The sequence below is a fragment of the Ranitomeya imitator genome, chromosome 2 (assembly GCF_032444005.1).
Source record: "Ranitomeya imitator isolate aRanImi1 chromosome 2, aRanImi1.pri, whole genome shotgun sequence".
NCBI classification, from domain to species: Eukaryota; Metazoa; Chordata; class Amphibia; order Anura; family Dendrobatidae; genus Ranitomeya; species Ranitomeya imitator.
Genome location: NC_091283.1, coordinates 439,652,702 through 439,665,532, shown reverse-complemented (window position 1 = coordinate 439,665,532; position 12,831 = coordinate 439,652,702). Strand labels below are relative to the sequence as shown.

Below are 12,831 nucleotides of genomic sequence, written 5' to 3'. Positions count from 1 at the left end.
ACTAAACTTTAGCGCTGTCTCCTGCACGGTGCGTGTGGTACCCAGTGGGCACACGGGCGGCACACGTGTGCCGCTCATGTGCCACACTGATGTGCCACAGAAATGCACGGGCACACGGACACGGATAATTCCGGTACCGATTTTTCCGGTACCAGAATTATCTGGACGTGTGGGACTGCCCTTATACTTTTTGTATGTGGGAAGAATCAAACGATAAATTAGGAAAAATATTATTTTGGGGGGACCCCCTCCCCATTCCCGCTGTAGCTTCCCTATAGCCTGTGAGCAGACATAGGCTCTTAATTCTTTTTATATTTTTAGTTTTGTTTTTTTTAAGTCATTGTTCTTTTTTTGCCTTATGGTATTTGCTAACAATTATGAAGCAAAATCATCAAAAGATGTATGCGGTTCATTAATTTTTCGCAAAATAGAAATGCTAATTATTTACAGTATGTCTTTAACCTTTTCAATGCAAAGAGCTGCCTAAAATGTTGTTCAATTTTCTCTAAAATGTTTTGCTTATTTAAAATCCACCCACTTGGGAGGGGAAGACTGGAGGACATTTGTGACAAATTTTGCCATTTAAAAAAAAAAAAAATTAAATGATGAATCAGTTGGAAACATCAGGAAAAACCCAAATGCTGCCCATAATAGCGAACCGGAAAAACCGTTAAGAATGAAAAGATGAATGTGGCGCTAGTAAAAAAAAAAAAACATAACACCAAAAATGGGTGCAATAATGAATTAGGATCTCTGAGCACAAAAGGACACACAAAAGGAAAGCAACAAAAAAAAAAACAGTTAAACTTATAACAAAATGACTTTAAGAAAAATGTAAATGGAAAGATGAAAATAAAAACGTGGGGCTAAAATATCATTTTCGTGGAAAAAAAATATTTTTTATTTTCACGGCTCTGCGTTATAAACTGTAGTGAAACACTTATTGGTTCAAAGCTCTCACAACACATCTAGATAAGTTCCTTGGGGGGTCTAGCTTCCAATATGGGTCACTTGTGGGGGGTTTCTACTGTTTAGGTACATCAGTGGCTCTGCAAATGCAACATGACACCTGCAGACCAATCCATCTAAGTCTGCATTTCAAACGGCGCTCCTTCCCTTCCGAGCTCTGCCATGCACTCAAACGGTGGTTCCCCCCCACATATGGGGTATCAGCGTACTCAGGACAAATTGGACAATAACTTTTGTGGTCCAATTTCTCCTGTTACCCTTGGGAAAAAAAATTGCGGGCTAAAACTTCATTTTGTGGAAAGAAAAAATGATTTTTTGATTTTCACAGCGCTACATTCTAAACTTTAGTGAAACAATTGGGGGTTAAAAGTGCTCACCACACATCTAGATAAGTTCCTTAGGGGGTCTTCTTTCCAAAATGGGGTCACTTGTGGGGGGTTTCCACTGTTAAAGGGAACCTCTCACCCCGTTTTTTGAGATTGAGCTATAAATACTGTTAAATAGGGCCTGCGCTGTGTGTTCCTATAGTGTATGTAGTGTACCCCGATTCCCCACCTATGCTGAGAAATAACTTACCAAAGTCGCCGTTTTCGCCTGTCAATCAGGCTGGTCAGGTCGGGAGGGCGTGGTTACATCGCTGGTTCTTCCTCAGCTTTACGTTGGTGGCGTAGTGGCGTAGTGGTGAACAAGCAGCGCGCGATCTGCGCTGTCATCCCTTTCGTCGGTGGGGGCGGCCATCTTCCTGGGGCCGCGCGTGCGCAGATCGAGTGCTCTGTTGCACAGGGCTTCAGGAAAATGGCCGCGGGATGCCGCGCGTGCGCATTAGAGATCGCGGCGGCCATTTTCCCAAAGCCGAGATGCAAACTCGGCTTTGGGAAAATGGCCGCCGCGATCTCTAATGCGCACGCGCGGCATCCCGCGGCCATTTTCCTGAAGCCCCGTGCAGCAGAGCACTCGATCTGCGCACGCGCGGCCCCAGGAAGATGGCCGCCCCCACCGACGAAAGGGATGACAGCGCAGATCGCGCGCTGCTTGTTCACCACTACGCCACTACGCCACCAACGTAAAGCTGAGGAAGAACCAGCGATGTCACCACGCCCTCCCGACCTGACCAGCCTGATTGACAGGCGAAAACGGCGACTTTGGTAAGTTATTTCTCAGCATAGGTGGGGAATCGGGGTACACTACATACACTATAGGAACACACAGCGCAGGCCCTATTTAACAGTATTTATAGCTCAATCTCAAAAAACGGGGTGACAGGTTCCCTTTAAGGCACGTCAGGGGCTCTCCAAATGCGACATGGGTTCCGATCTCAATTCCAGCCAATTTTTCATTGAAAAGTCAAATGGCGCTCCTTCCCTTCCGAGCTCTCCCATGCGCTCAAACAGTAGTTTATCCCCATATATGAAGTATCAGCATACTCAGGACAAATTGCACAACAACTTTTGGGGTCCAATTTATCCTGTTACCCTTGGGAAAATAAAAAATTTGGGGCAAAAAGATCATTTTTTGTGATAATTAATATGAAATTTTTTTTACGGCTCTACATTATAAACTTCTGTGAAGCACTTGGAGGTTCAAAGTGCTCACCACACATCTAGATTAGTTCCTTAGAGGGTCTGCTTTCCAAATGGTGTCACTTGTGGGGGTTTCCACTGTTTAGGCACGTCAGGGGCTCTCCAATCGCGACATGGGCTCCGATCTCAATTCCAGCAAATCTTGCATTGAAAAGTCAAATGGCGCTCCTTCCCTTCCGAGCTCTGCCATGCGCCCAAACAGTGGTTTACCCCCACATATGGGGTATCGGCGTACTCAGGACAAATTGTACAACGACTTTTGTGGTCCAATTTCTCCTGTTACCCTTGGTAAAATGAAACAAATTGGACCTGAAGTAAAAATTTTGTGAAAAAAAAGTTAAATGTTCAATTTTTTTAAAACATTCAAAAAACTCCTGTGAAGCACCTGAAGGGTTAATAAACTTTTTGAATGTGGTTTTGAGTACCTTGAGGGGTGCAGTTTTTAGAATGGTGTCACTTTTGTGCACTTTCTGTCATATAAACCCCTCAAAGTCACTTCAAGTGTGAGGTGGTCCATAAAAAAAATGGTTTTGCAAATTTTGTTGCAAAAATGAGAAATCGCTAGTCAACTTTTAACCCTTATAACTCCCTAACAAACAAAAAATTATGTTTCCAAAATTGTGCTGATGTAAAGCAGAGATGTGGGAAATGTTGTTTATTAACTATATTATGTGATATAACTCTCTAATTTAAGGGCATAAAAACTAAAAGTTTGAAAATTGCTAAATTTTCATAATTTCCGACAAATTTTTGTTTTTTTCACAAATAAATGCAAGTCATATCGAAGAAGTTTTACCACTATCATGAAGTACAATATGTCACGAGAAAACACTGTCAGAATCACCAGGATCCGTTGAAGCGTTTACGAGTTATGACCTCATAAAGTGACAGTGGTCAGAATTGTAAAAATTGGCCCTGTCACTTAGGTGAAAACAGGCTTTGGGGTGAAGGGGTTAAAAGAGACACAAATAGAAAGATGAATATGAGGCAAAAATAATAAAGGCACAAAACACCAAACACTCTCCAAATAATGATCACAAATGCCATAAAGAACAATAGTTTATTTTGAGACGACCCACAGGCTGCCATAGACTGCAGATATTCTAACAGTTCTAGGCCGGATTTCCTCCACCCTCCACAAAAATCTTTGCCTGGGTCAGGACATTTAGGCTATGTGCACACGTTGCGGATTCGCAGCAGTTTTCCATGCGTTGTACAGTACCATGTAAACCTATGGAAAACCAAATCCGCAGTGCACATGCTGCGGAAAATACCTCATGGAAACGCTGCGTTGTTTATTCCGCAGCATGTCAATTCTTTGTGCGGATTCCGCAGCGGTTTACACCTGCTCCATAATAGGAATCCGCACAAAAACTGAGGTAAATCCATGGTACATGCGCAGGTAATCTGCAGGTAAAACGCAGGGCGCGGAATCCGCAACGTGTGCACATAACCTTAGAAACAGGACTAGGGGCATCAAACTGAAGAAAGAAACACTAGCTGGAACTGTTGTTCATGCGATTCCCCAGATTATAGGTGCATGTCTCTTTAAAGCCTTTCCAGGTGCTCGGATTCTACAGGTATTTCTTTTTGTGTGTGTGAAACAAGAAACGAGGAAGTTGTTCTAGGAGGAAGTGCCCGACGCAGAACCCTCCGTGTAACCGCTGCTCCTGGGATTAGCCTCGGACCGATCTCCACCTCTCCAGGGTGTTGGGCAAGTGGACAGGTCACTGGAGTCATGGCTGACCATAAGAAACATCTGCCCACCCAGGTAAGTGCCCGTCAGTTGGTGCCATCTCTGGGGTGTGGGGAGAAGTATTAGGTCAGAGGAAGATGAGGAAGATGAGGAATCTGAGCCTTCACTTGTCATTGCCGCCTTATTACTTCGGTACAAAGCAATCACAGAGTTAGCAATTGCTCAATCCTCCCTCAACCATAGATGTAGCCAAAGGGAATTGTCAAAGTTCATAAAGGTTATGCACAACTACTAATCTCATCACTTCTCACTATGCTGCCAGCATCATCACCATCTGCTGTGGGGGGCATTTATTATCATGGGAGTTGCTATTTTAGCCATTGACATCTCAGGGTTACATATTAAATGCTATAATCTACCTGGGTAAGAAGGCGAGTACATGTCTGCAGGTGAATCGCGCCACCATGAGGATTACCACCATTTGCTAATGCAGCACTGTTTTTCGGTCACACCCCTGTTTTTCTCTAATCTGAGAAAAACGCTCCGATTATGTTAATTTGGTCAGCGTTTGATCAGAGTGGACTCCGATTTTCTTATATGTGGATAAAAATTCTCCGTTTTGTCAGTTCAAGAAAATCGAACTGCAATCAGATGTCATCTGAGTGAAGTCCAATGTTTTCCACTGACCCATAAAAATGAATGTCCGAATGCGATCCGATAATGAAACTCATGCATGCTGTGATTTATTTCCTTGGACTGACTGGGCCCAAGGAATAAATTGGACATGTGCACGGCCCCGCAGGACAACATTTGGATGAGTGTTATCCGTCAAAACAACGGATAGCACTTGTCCAATTTTTACGTTTGTGTGCAGGGTTTCTCGACTACTCAAGTCGGTTTACTCCTGTGTATTATGCACTCAGCAGTTTGCAGTTTTCTTTTTGTAGCAAATTTATGTCTGGAAAAGATTTTTACAAGATTTTTTTTTTTTTTGGGGGGGATGCATTTTTTTGCATCACATGCTCATACAGCGACAAATCTGCAATCTGTCAGGAAATATCATGTCCCTAAAAATCCTGATAACAATGGCTTCCAAAAGCATAAAATGTAAAGTACAAGCTAAAAATAAAAAAAAGTCAAATTACATTTAAAAAAAAAGCAGTGAAAACAACAACAACAAAAACTGGCACAAGAACGATGAAAATTTCTTTCTTTTGTGTTTCAATTCTTCTGCCTATAGCAGCTAGAAGAGTTTCCCCAATTATTAAAACATAACTTTTACTAGTTAGATTAAAATGGACAAACTAAACGCATAATAACGAATATAAGTGCTCATGACGAAAACTGTGCTCTAATAAAAAATTGGCTTGATCTCACCAATTATGGACGAATGGGTCCCCACACTGGTTATGCGGGGTCCACGGAGGTTCCAAGGCAGCGGAATGGGGTAGAGGGTATGGGGACCTTTCCCTAAACCCCTGTCGTGCCCCAGCAATAACTCCTGTCCTCACAAGGACAGGCCCCAAGCGAGCCCTACTGTGGACACCCCCAGCAGGAATAAGAAGTACAAAACGCCTCCCAACGCGTTTCCTTTCCAATCCCGGAGATTCATCAGGGGAGTTTTAAGTGGCCAAAAGACCAAGTCACAGCTCAAATGTCCATATATATCAGGTGTCAGCAGTGGCTGAGTAGTCCCAGAATTGAGCGATCCAATATGACCGTGTGTCACCAGTTTGTGAATCCCCATACCCTATACCCCATTCCGCCGCCTTGGAACCTCCATGGACCCCGCATAACCAGTGTGGGGACCCATTCGTCCATAATTGGTGAGATCAAGCCAATTTATTATTAGAGCACGGTTTTCGTCAAGAGCAATTATTTTTGTTATTATGTGTTTAGTTTGTCCATTTTAATCTAACTAGGAAAAGTTATGTTTTAATAATTGGGGAAACTCTTCTAGCTGCTACATATTGTTTACCCTGAGAGTTGTGCAACAGTTTGGCCATTCTAAGCTGTGGCTGATTATCAATTCTTCTGTCTGCAAGATCTAATACTCAGCTGTGTCCGTGGCTGAAAACCCATCCTGATCTTGTCCTGCTTATACAGCAGCAGCAGAGTGCTTCAGTAATTTATGCCGGGCTACATGGCGACTTTGTGCATGGTTGTGCAGCAAACGATCGTTCGGTGGAGCTACTCCATCGCAGCGTAATGCCGGGGAATGGACAAGATACTGCGACAAGCAAATCACAAAATGTCAGGACCAGTTGGATTTCCTCCCACTTGCTTATCTGGGAATCACAATGTGACCTCATTCACCTGCATTACACCAGGGCCGTGGGGTACTTGGTACCGGGTCAGTACTTAAAGGGATGTGTCACAGTGGCGGCGACCTGGTCCGTGGCCCTGGGCGCCCATATTAAAGGGACAGTCTTTAAAGGGGTTTTTGAAAAAAGAAAGTTCCTGTGGTATTTGGTCAGGAATGACCATCGCTGCTTAAAGGGGTCCTCTGGGGTGAAGTTATGGCAGCTAGATGGCATAACTTTCCACAGGTGAAGTAGGTCCCCAGGGCTCCCGGTGAATAGATGGAAGATGTTGAGTGGTGCAGTAAAGAACAAAGGACGTAGTTGAGCAGTCTTTTTACCTGGTTTACTGATGGTAGCAGGCAGCCACAGTCCAAGGCACCAGATCACAGGTACAGGTAGGGTCTGGCTGGCTTGGAAGCAAGTTCAGAGTCCAGCTTTAACCAGGTGGAGTTAAAAGCCTTCCTTATAACGCTATGGTATTGTAGTCCCTTACTGCCTAAGGCTTCCGGCAAGGTTCTCTCAGTTCTCTCTGTCCCTCTTTAGGTAGGACTCAAACCCCTATGACAGGTGACTCAAGCCTTTTTACAGGGTCTCTATCATGAACCGGGCTCTATGTGTCACTGTGGCTCCTGGGTATTAGGGCAGACAAGTTACATGTAGTCTATCTGTCCTACCGGTTTCTGCTGTGCCTCCTAGAGTATGACACAACCTCTGTCTTCCGGTTACCGGTAGCTGTGCTCTGTCAGGGAGGTAGCCCAGTCGCTGCTATTCTCCCTTGTTGTCACTCTCCTGTGCTTCGCTCTCCAGCAAATAGCTAAAAGCTGTTCTTCCTTCTGTATCTCGCCATCTAGGAGCTACATCACCTCAGGCTGTACGGCCCCTCACCCGTCCTTCTGCCTCAGACTGCTCCAGTCTGCTGTCCAGCACCAACTGTCTAATTCTTCCTAACTGTCTAGCAACTGCCTAGCAACTAACTCCTCCTCCCGACCAGAGAGAGCAGCTCCCTGAAGTCGGGTGTAGAGCTCCCCCTTCTGGCCTGGAGTCAGAACGGTGTTGTATGTGCTAATTGCCTGTTAAAAGGAATCCTCCATCGCTTCCAAGCGTGACATCACTCTCCTCGTGAGGAAAGCAATGCCACTGTGACAACCAGGACCCTGGGGCGTCACACTGACATGTACCACTTGACCTGTTTTGCGGCTAAAGTCAGGTATTGCGGGTTTCCAAACAAAGATATAGTTTTGTGTTACTTTGGTATTGACATTTGAATCCACCGTAAAAAAAAAAAAAAAAAAAAAAAACCTGGACCGGACTCCACCTAAATTTATTGTGACTGAGTAGCAGTTGATCAAGACAGTAGGAAGCAAAGTGGTTTCCGATTACTGACAGGTAGCACAGATCTCGAAAATTATATATTAATAATCCCTCCCTGACTGGAACACTACACCCCATTTATCGAAACTGGAAATAGCACCTGGTAAAACTTGTCTTGGTCGTAGCATTGTCTCTCATACAATGTTACAATGTGACGGTTACTATTTCATTATATTTTTTTCTTAAGAAGGGAGGATGTTTATTCAGGTGTGAGCAGGGGTGTCTGACAATCTTGATCTCCACAGATCACTCCCCTCACTCTGTATGTAGAAATTACCTGATGATGATTGTAAGGAGATGGACATACTGCTCATGTTCCCCCTTGAAAACACAAGTACTGTTATGATGTCTAATGTGTATTGTTTTATACATTATTAGTGTTAGTGTTGTAGTATGCCCAGCAACAGCTTGTGAGTAGGCGATAGATGCCCAGCAACAGCTAGTGAGTAGGCGATAGAGTTAACAGCGGGGCCTAGCCCAGAGATGGTGGGCCTATCCAGCAAGATCGGAGAGGACCTCCTGATACTGAATTAAATAATGCCCACCAAGCAGTAAAAACAGACTTATGGTCTGACTAATAAGCTGAGCCGTATGACATGGATATACCTGATGCAAGTGGAGACCGAGATAGTGGATAGTGTGATTCTGAGTAAAGAGAGATAGTGATGTACTGGAGACATGTCCTCGGACAGGACATCTAGCAGTACGGCCTCGAGTTTATAACTCAGAGAGGTAATGAGCCAGGATGGAACAGGGAACGTGAGACAAAGAGTTCCACGGGTGCAAGTTCCAAGGCATCGGCAGGCAGAGAGGCTAAGTACTGGCCATAGTGGCAAACTAGTTCCTTAAGAGGGAAGAGGATGGGGAACCACGGGTTGAGTAAGGGACTCTCACTTACTGGATTGGAGTAATATGCTGGGTTATGTTGAAGACAGATGAACCAGTGGAGACAAAAACTAAGAGAGTTAAGAGAAAGGAACTGAGACTGTGTGTAAAAATGCTCCGATTGTTGAAGGAAATGTTCATTAAGCTGTGCACTCGCTATCTTTTGTATAATGCAACGCTGGAGTCCTGGGTTCAAATCCCACCAAGGACAACATCTGCAAAGAGTTTGTATGTTCTTTCCGTGTTTGCGTGGGTTTCTTCCAGGTACTCCGGTTTCCTCCCACATTCCAAAGACATACTGATAGGGAATTTAGATTGTGAGCCCCAACAGGGACACAGCGGAATATGTTAGCGCTATATAAAAATAAAGATTATTATTATTATCCCCACCAAATTATCGTAAAGTAAAAAGTTTATTTTTGACTGGTGGTCTCCCTCATTGAAGTCCTCAACATCTGGTCCTGGCCAATCAAAAATATCAGTAACATGCCGTCTGCAACGGTGTCTGCAATGGTGTAGCGCCCCAATGGAAGTCCACATGTAAGGTACTAGCAGGAGTGTGGGATGCATTGACAAACAGGAGGCAGAGCAACAGTTAACAAATTTTATATCAGAATTTGTCCCAATAGTAAATACTCCTCTCAGAGAGTAAGGGGGTGTAAGCATACGGGCCCACAAAATATATTTGTCAATAAAGGAATTGCAACAGATGTAAAACAACGGGTTAGCTTATCATTCTCTGGTTCCTGGACAATGGTGGTTGGAAGATCCCACGATGGCGCCGTAAGTGGCGCATGATGTCTCGGAGCCAATCCTGGAGGAAGGTGAAGCACTGTCTCTGTACGGCAGCAGAGTATCCTGATCTTATACGTGGTCTGGTGATCCTGGAAGGAGGTGCAGTATGGGGGAAGGATTGCTGCACAGCCAAAGAAGTACAAAGGGGTGAAGGCCGCCGTCCCAAAGCTATGGACTGCACTTGCCACTGTATCAGCGTTGCAAAAAGAGTCAGCGGGTGTAAGTTGCACCGACTGGTTTCCGCAATTAGGGTCGGCGGTTAACGGGAGAATGGTCTCTGGAATTGCACAGTCTGTATGTGCAGGGGATGTAACGCTGTCAAGCAAGCCTGTAAGCTGGAATCTGTCTGCGGAGAGGAAGTCAACCGTCTCCTGCTGCACTCGTTGGGTCCCCGCCAAAAGCTCTGTTTTCGTGCGTGCCGTCCCCTTTACATCACACCCACCCCCAGAAGTCAGGTGCAAAGGTCTGTCCCAGTCAGTAAGTGCTTCCCCCGGCAACAAAGGTAACAGTCCCGATAGTTCCGGCCCGGACACGCAGGAGAGACTACTGTTCTGGTCCATCTTCCTACATTCACACTCAGGACCCCCACCTTCATGTAATGTGCCAGGATGTAAGAGGTGAGTACCTAGCCCACGGCTGCTGCCCAGTGCCCCGTTACATGATGACAATCTCATTTGATGTTTTGCAAATCATTCTGGAAAAGAGGGACTGCAGTGTAAGACATGGAAAAGATCCAAAAGCTGGCTATAATAAAACATAATGTGACAACAATCAGCAGAATGATCTTTTGGCCAATGGCTTTATCTGCCGAAACTGTCATATTCGTGTACAGTGGCATGTAAAAGTTTAGGCACCCATTGTTACAATTACTGTTATTGTGAACAGTTAAGTAAGTTGAAAATGAAATGATCTCTAAAAGGGCTAAAGTTAATTTTTTAATCTTTTACATTTTTAAAAATTACAAAAAAGGAAAATGGGCAAAAGTTTGGACACCCTGCATGGTTAGTACCTAATAGTACCCCCTTTTGAAAGTATCACAGGTTGTAAACACTTTTTAGCTAGCCAAGAGTCTTTCAGTTCTTGTTTGAGGGATTCTTACTTGGAAATTCTTCCAGTTTCGTGAGATTCCTGTGTCGTCTTGCATACACTGCTATTTTGAGATCTACCCACCCATTTTCAATGATGATCAGATCAGGGGACTGTGAGGGCCATTGTAAAATTTTCAGCTTGCGCCTTTTGAGGTAGTCTACTGTGGATTTTGACGTGTGTTTAGGATCATTATCCATTTGTGGAAACCATCCTTTTTTCAACTTCAGTTTTTTTTAAAGATGATGTTATGTTTGCATGAAGATTTTGTTGAAATTTCATTGAATCCATTCTTCCCTCTACCTGTAAAATGTTCTCCATGCCATTGGCTGCAACACAACCCCAAAGCATGATTGATCCACCCCCATGCTTAATGGTTGGCGGGATGTCCTTTTCCTGAAATTCTGTGCCTTTTTTGGTACACACATACCCCTGATCATTGTGGCCAAAGTGTTCAAATTTTTAACCTTTAATATTTTTTAGCTTCTTGGCCGAGAAAAAAAAATTGAAACATTTGCAGAATCTTACGTTTTTCAGATTTACTTGTGCAGAGATAATAATCGTATAATATGATTAAGACAGAGGACAGAGCGCTAGATGGGGCAAGCTTAATATTAGTCTGGCAGCGGCTGAAGGGGAAATCTTCAAATTCTGAGACAGAAATGAGCTAAGGTAAAGAGAGTGAGCTAACCTTGCATGTGTAATTAGGGACAAAGGGTGATAAACAAAGTTTCCATTGTCAAGGACTAATCTGTCCTCCACTATAAATGCTTTATTCATTGATACAACTATCACCGAACTATGACTGCTGTATTGTAGATGCTTCTTCTTTGGATAAATTGGCCAAATCATCTTTTAATTAACAAACATTACAATAAATAACCATATAATGAGAAGAAAAATGATGCAGCACTCACCCTTGCGCTTCTTCCAAGTGTGCTCTTTATTCAGCAAAACATACTATGCATAGTATGAACCGGCATACGCAGTGATCTGTGAGGGAGCGGGAGTGAGGAGAGACCGGACGACGGCCGTTTCGCGCTACGGCGCTTCTACGGGTCCATGCTAAAAACAGGTGATGTCATTTCCTTTTTAAAGGTTTTTTTTTTTTTTTTTTTTCTCATTATATGGTCTTGTACAAAACTCTGACGATTGCATAGCACCACCCGCAGCTCACAGCAAGGGAGACCTCATCTGTCCTTCTGAAACAGATCGTTTAAGCGAATCTCCAATTGCGCTATAGTGAAGCTCTGTGCCGATCATCTTTCTGTTTCTTGGTATAACGAAGTTGTTCATTCACTGTATTACAATAAATAACTTTTTGTAAGTAGGTTCTTGGAGCTCCAAAACCTGGTGTAATCCAGTAAACAATTAACCATCCAGCATTACCCCCAGCCACGACCACAGGCCTGGGGGCACCTTTTTTGCCAGAAAACTTGCCGGAAAACATAGACTCTCAGGGACCCCACCTGGAGAGCCCCAAAATCCACCAGGCAATTAAACAAATCCAAACAAAAAGGGCAGGTCACCATCCAACTGATGTACAACCCCCAACTACAATTTTGCTACCAACTCCAAGAACCCCCTCATCATCGCTCGCTGAAATGACCCAATGATAACATCAACCATCATTTTTGATATTTTTACCTTACTTGAACCCTTAAATTACAGGGCGGGAGGGAGGGACCTTTGCTCTTGGTGCCTCATGCCGATTGCTATCCCCCACCCCTTCTCGGAAAGATAAACCATGCTCAACTGTAAGCATCCCCTGCCTTACTGTCCAACCCCTCTAAACTTTTGACCCCTCTGAGGCCAAGCGCTTCTAATCATATACATTTTTTTACCCCTGCTTGCCCTACAAACCAAGTCATGGGGCACTTTTCCCATGGCTTTACTGAGGGCGTCGTTTTTCCTTTATAAAGCATCTGAGAGCTGGTGAGTCGTCTTCCTGGAAAATCTCTAAGATTTTTTGACTGATCTTGGTTTTCAAGTTTCACCACTAAAACTGCCCACAGTGGTTAATGCCCAGCTTTCCACAGAAAATCTATTCCCTTCTGTATCATTGAGTGTGTCTGTCTTCACTGCACTTCTGTTATTTTATTTGATCACTGCAATGCATAGAATTGTGTGAAGACATAAGAAAATT

General features: G+C 43.9%; 1 protein-coding gene across 2 annotated transcripts in view; it reads left to right on the top strand.

The window, feature by feature from the left end:
• Nucleotides 1–4,179: 4,179 nt before the first annotated feature.
• Nucleotides 4,180–12,831, top strand: part of LOC138664323 (formin-H-like) — a 268,459-nt gene continuing 259,807 nt past the window's right edge. For both annotated transcript variants that reach the window (XM_069750931.1, XM_069750930.1), the window contains exon 1: nt 4,180–4,320. In XM_069750931.1, coding sequence (XP_069607032.1) covers nt 4,288–4,320 — 33 coding nt within the window. In that variant the 5' untranslated portion in view covers nt 4,180–4,287. The remainder of the gene's footprint in view (nt 4,321–12,831) is intronic.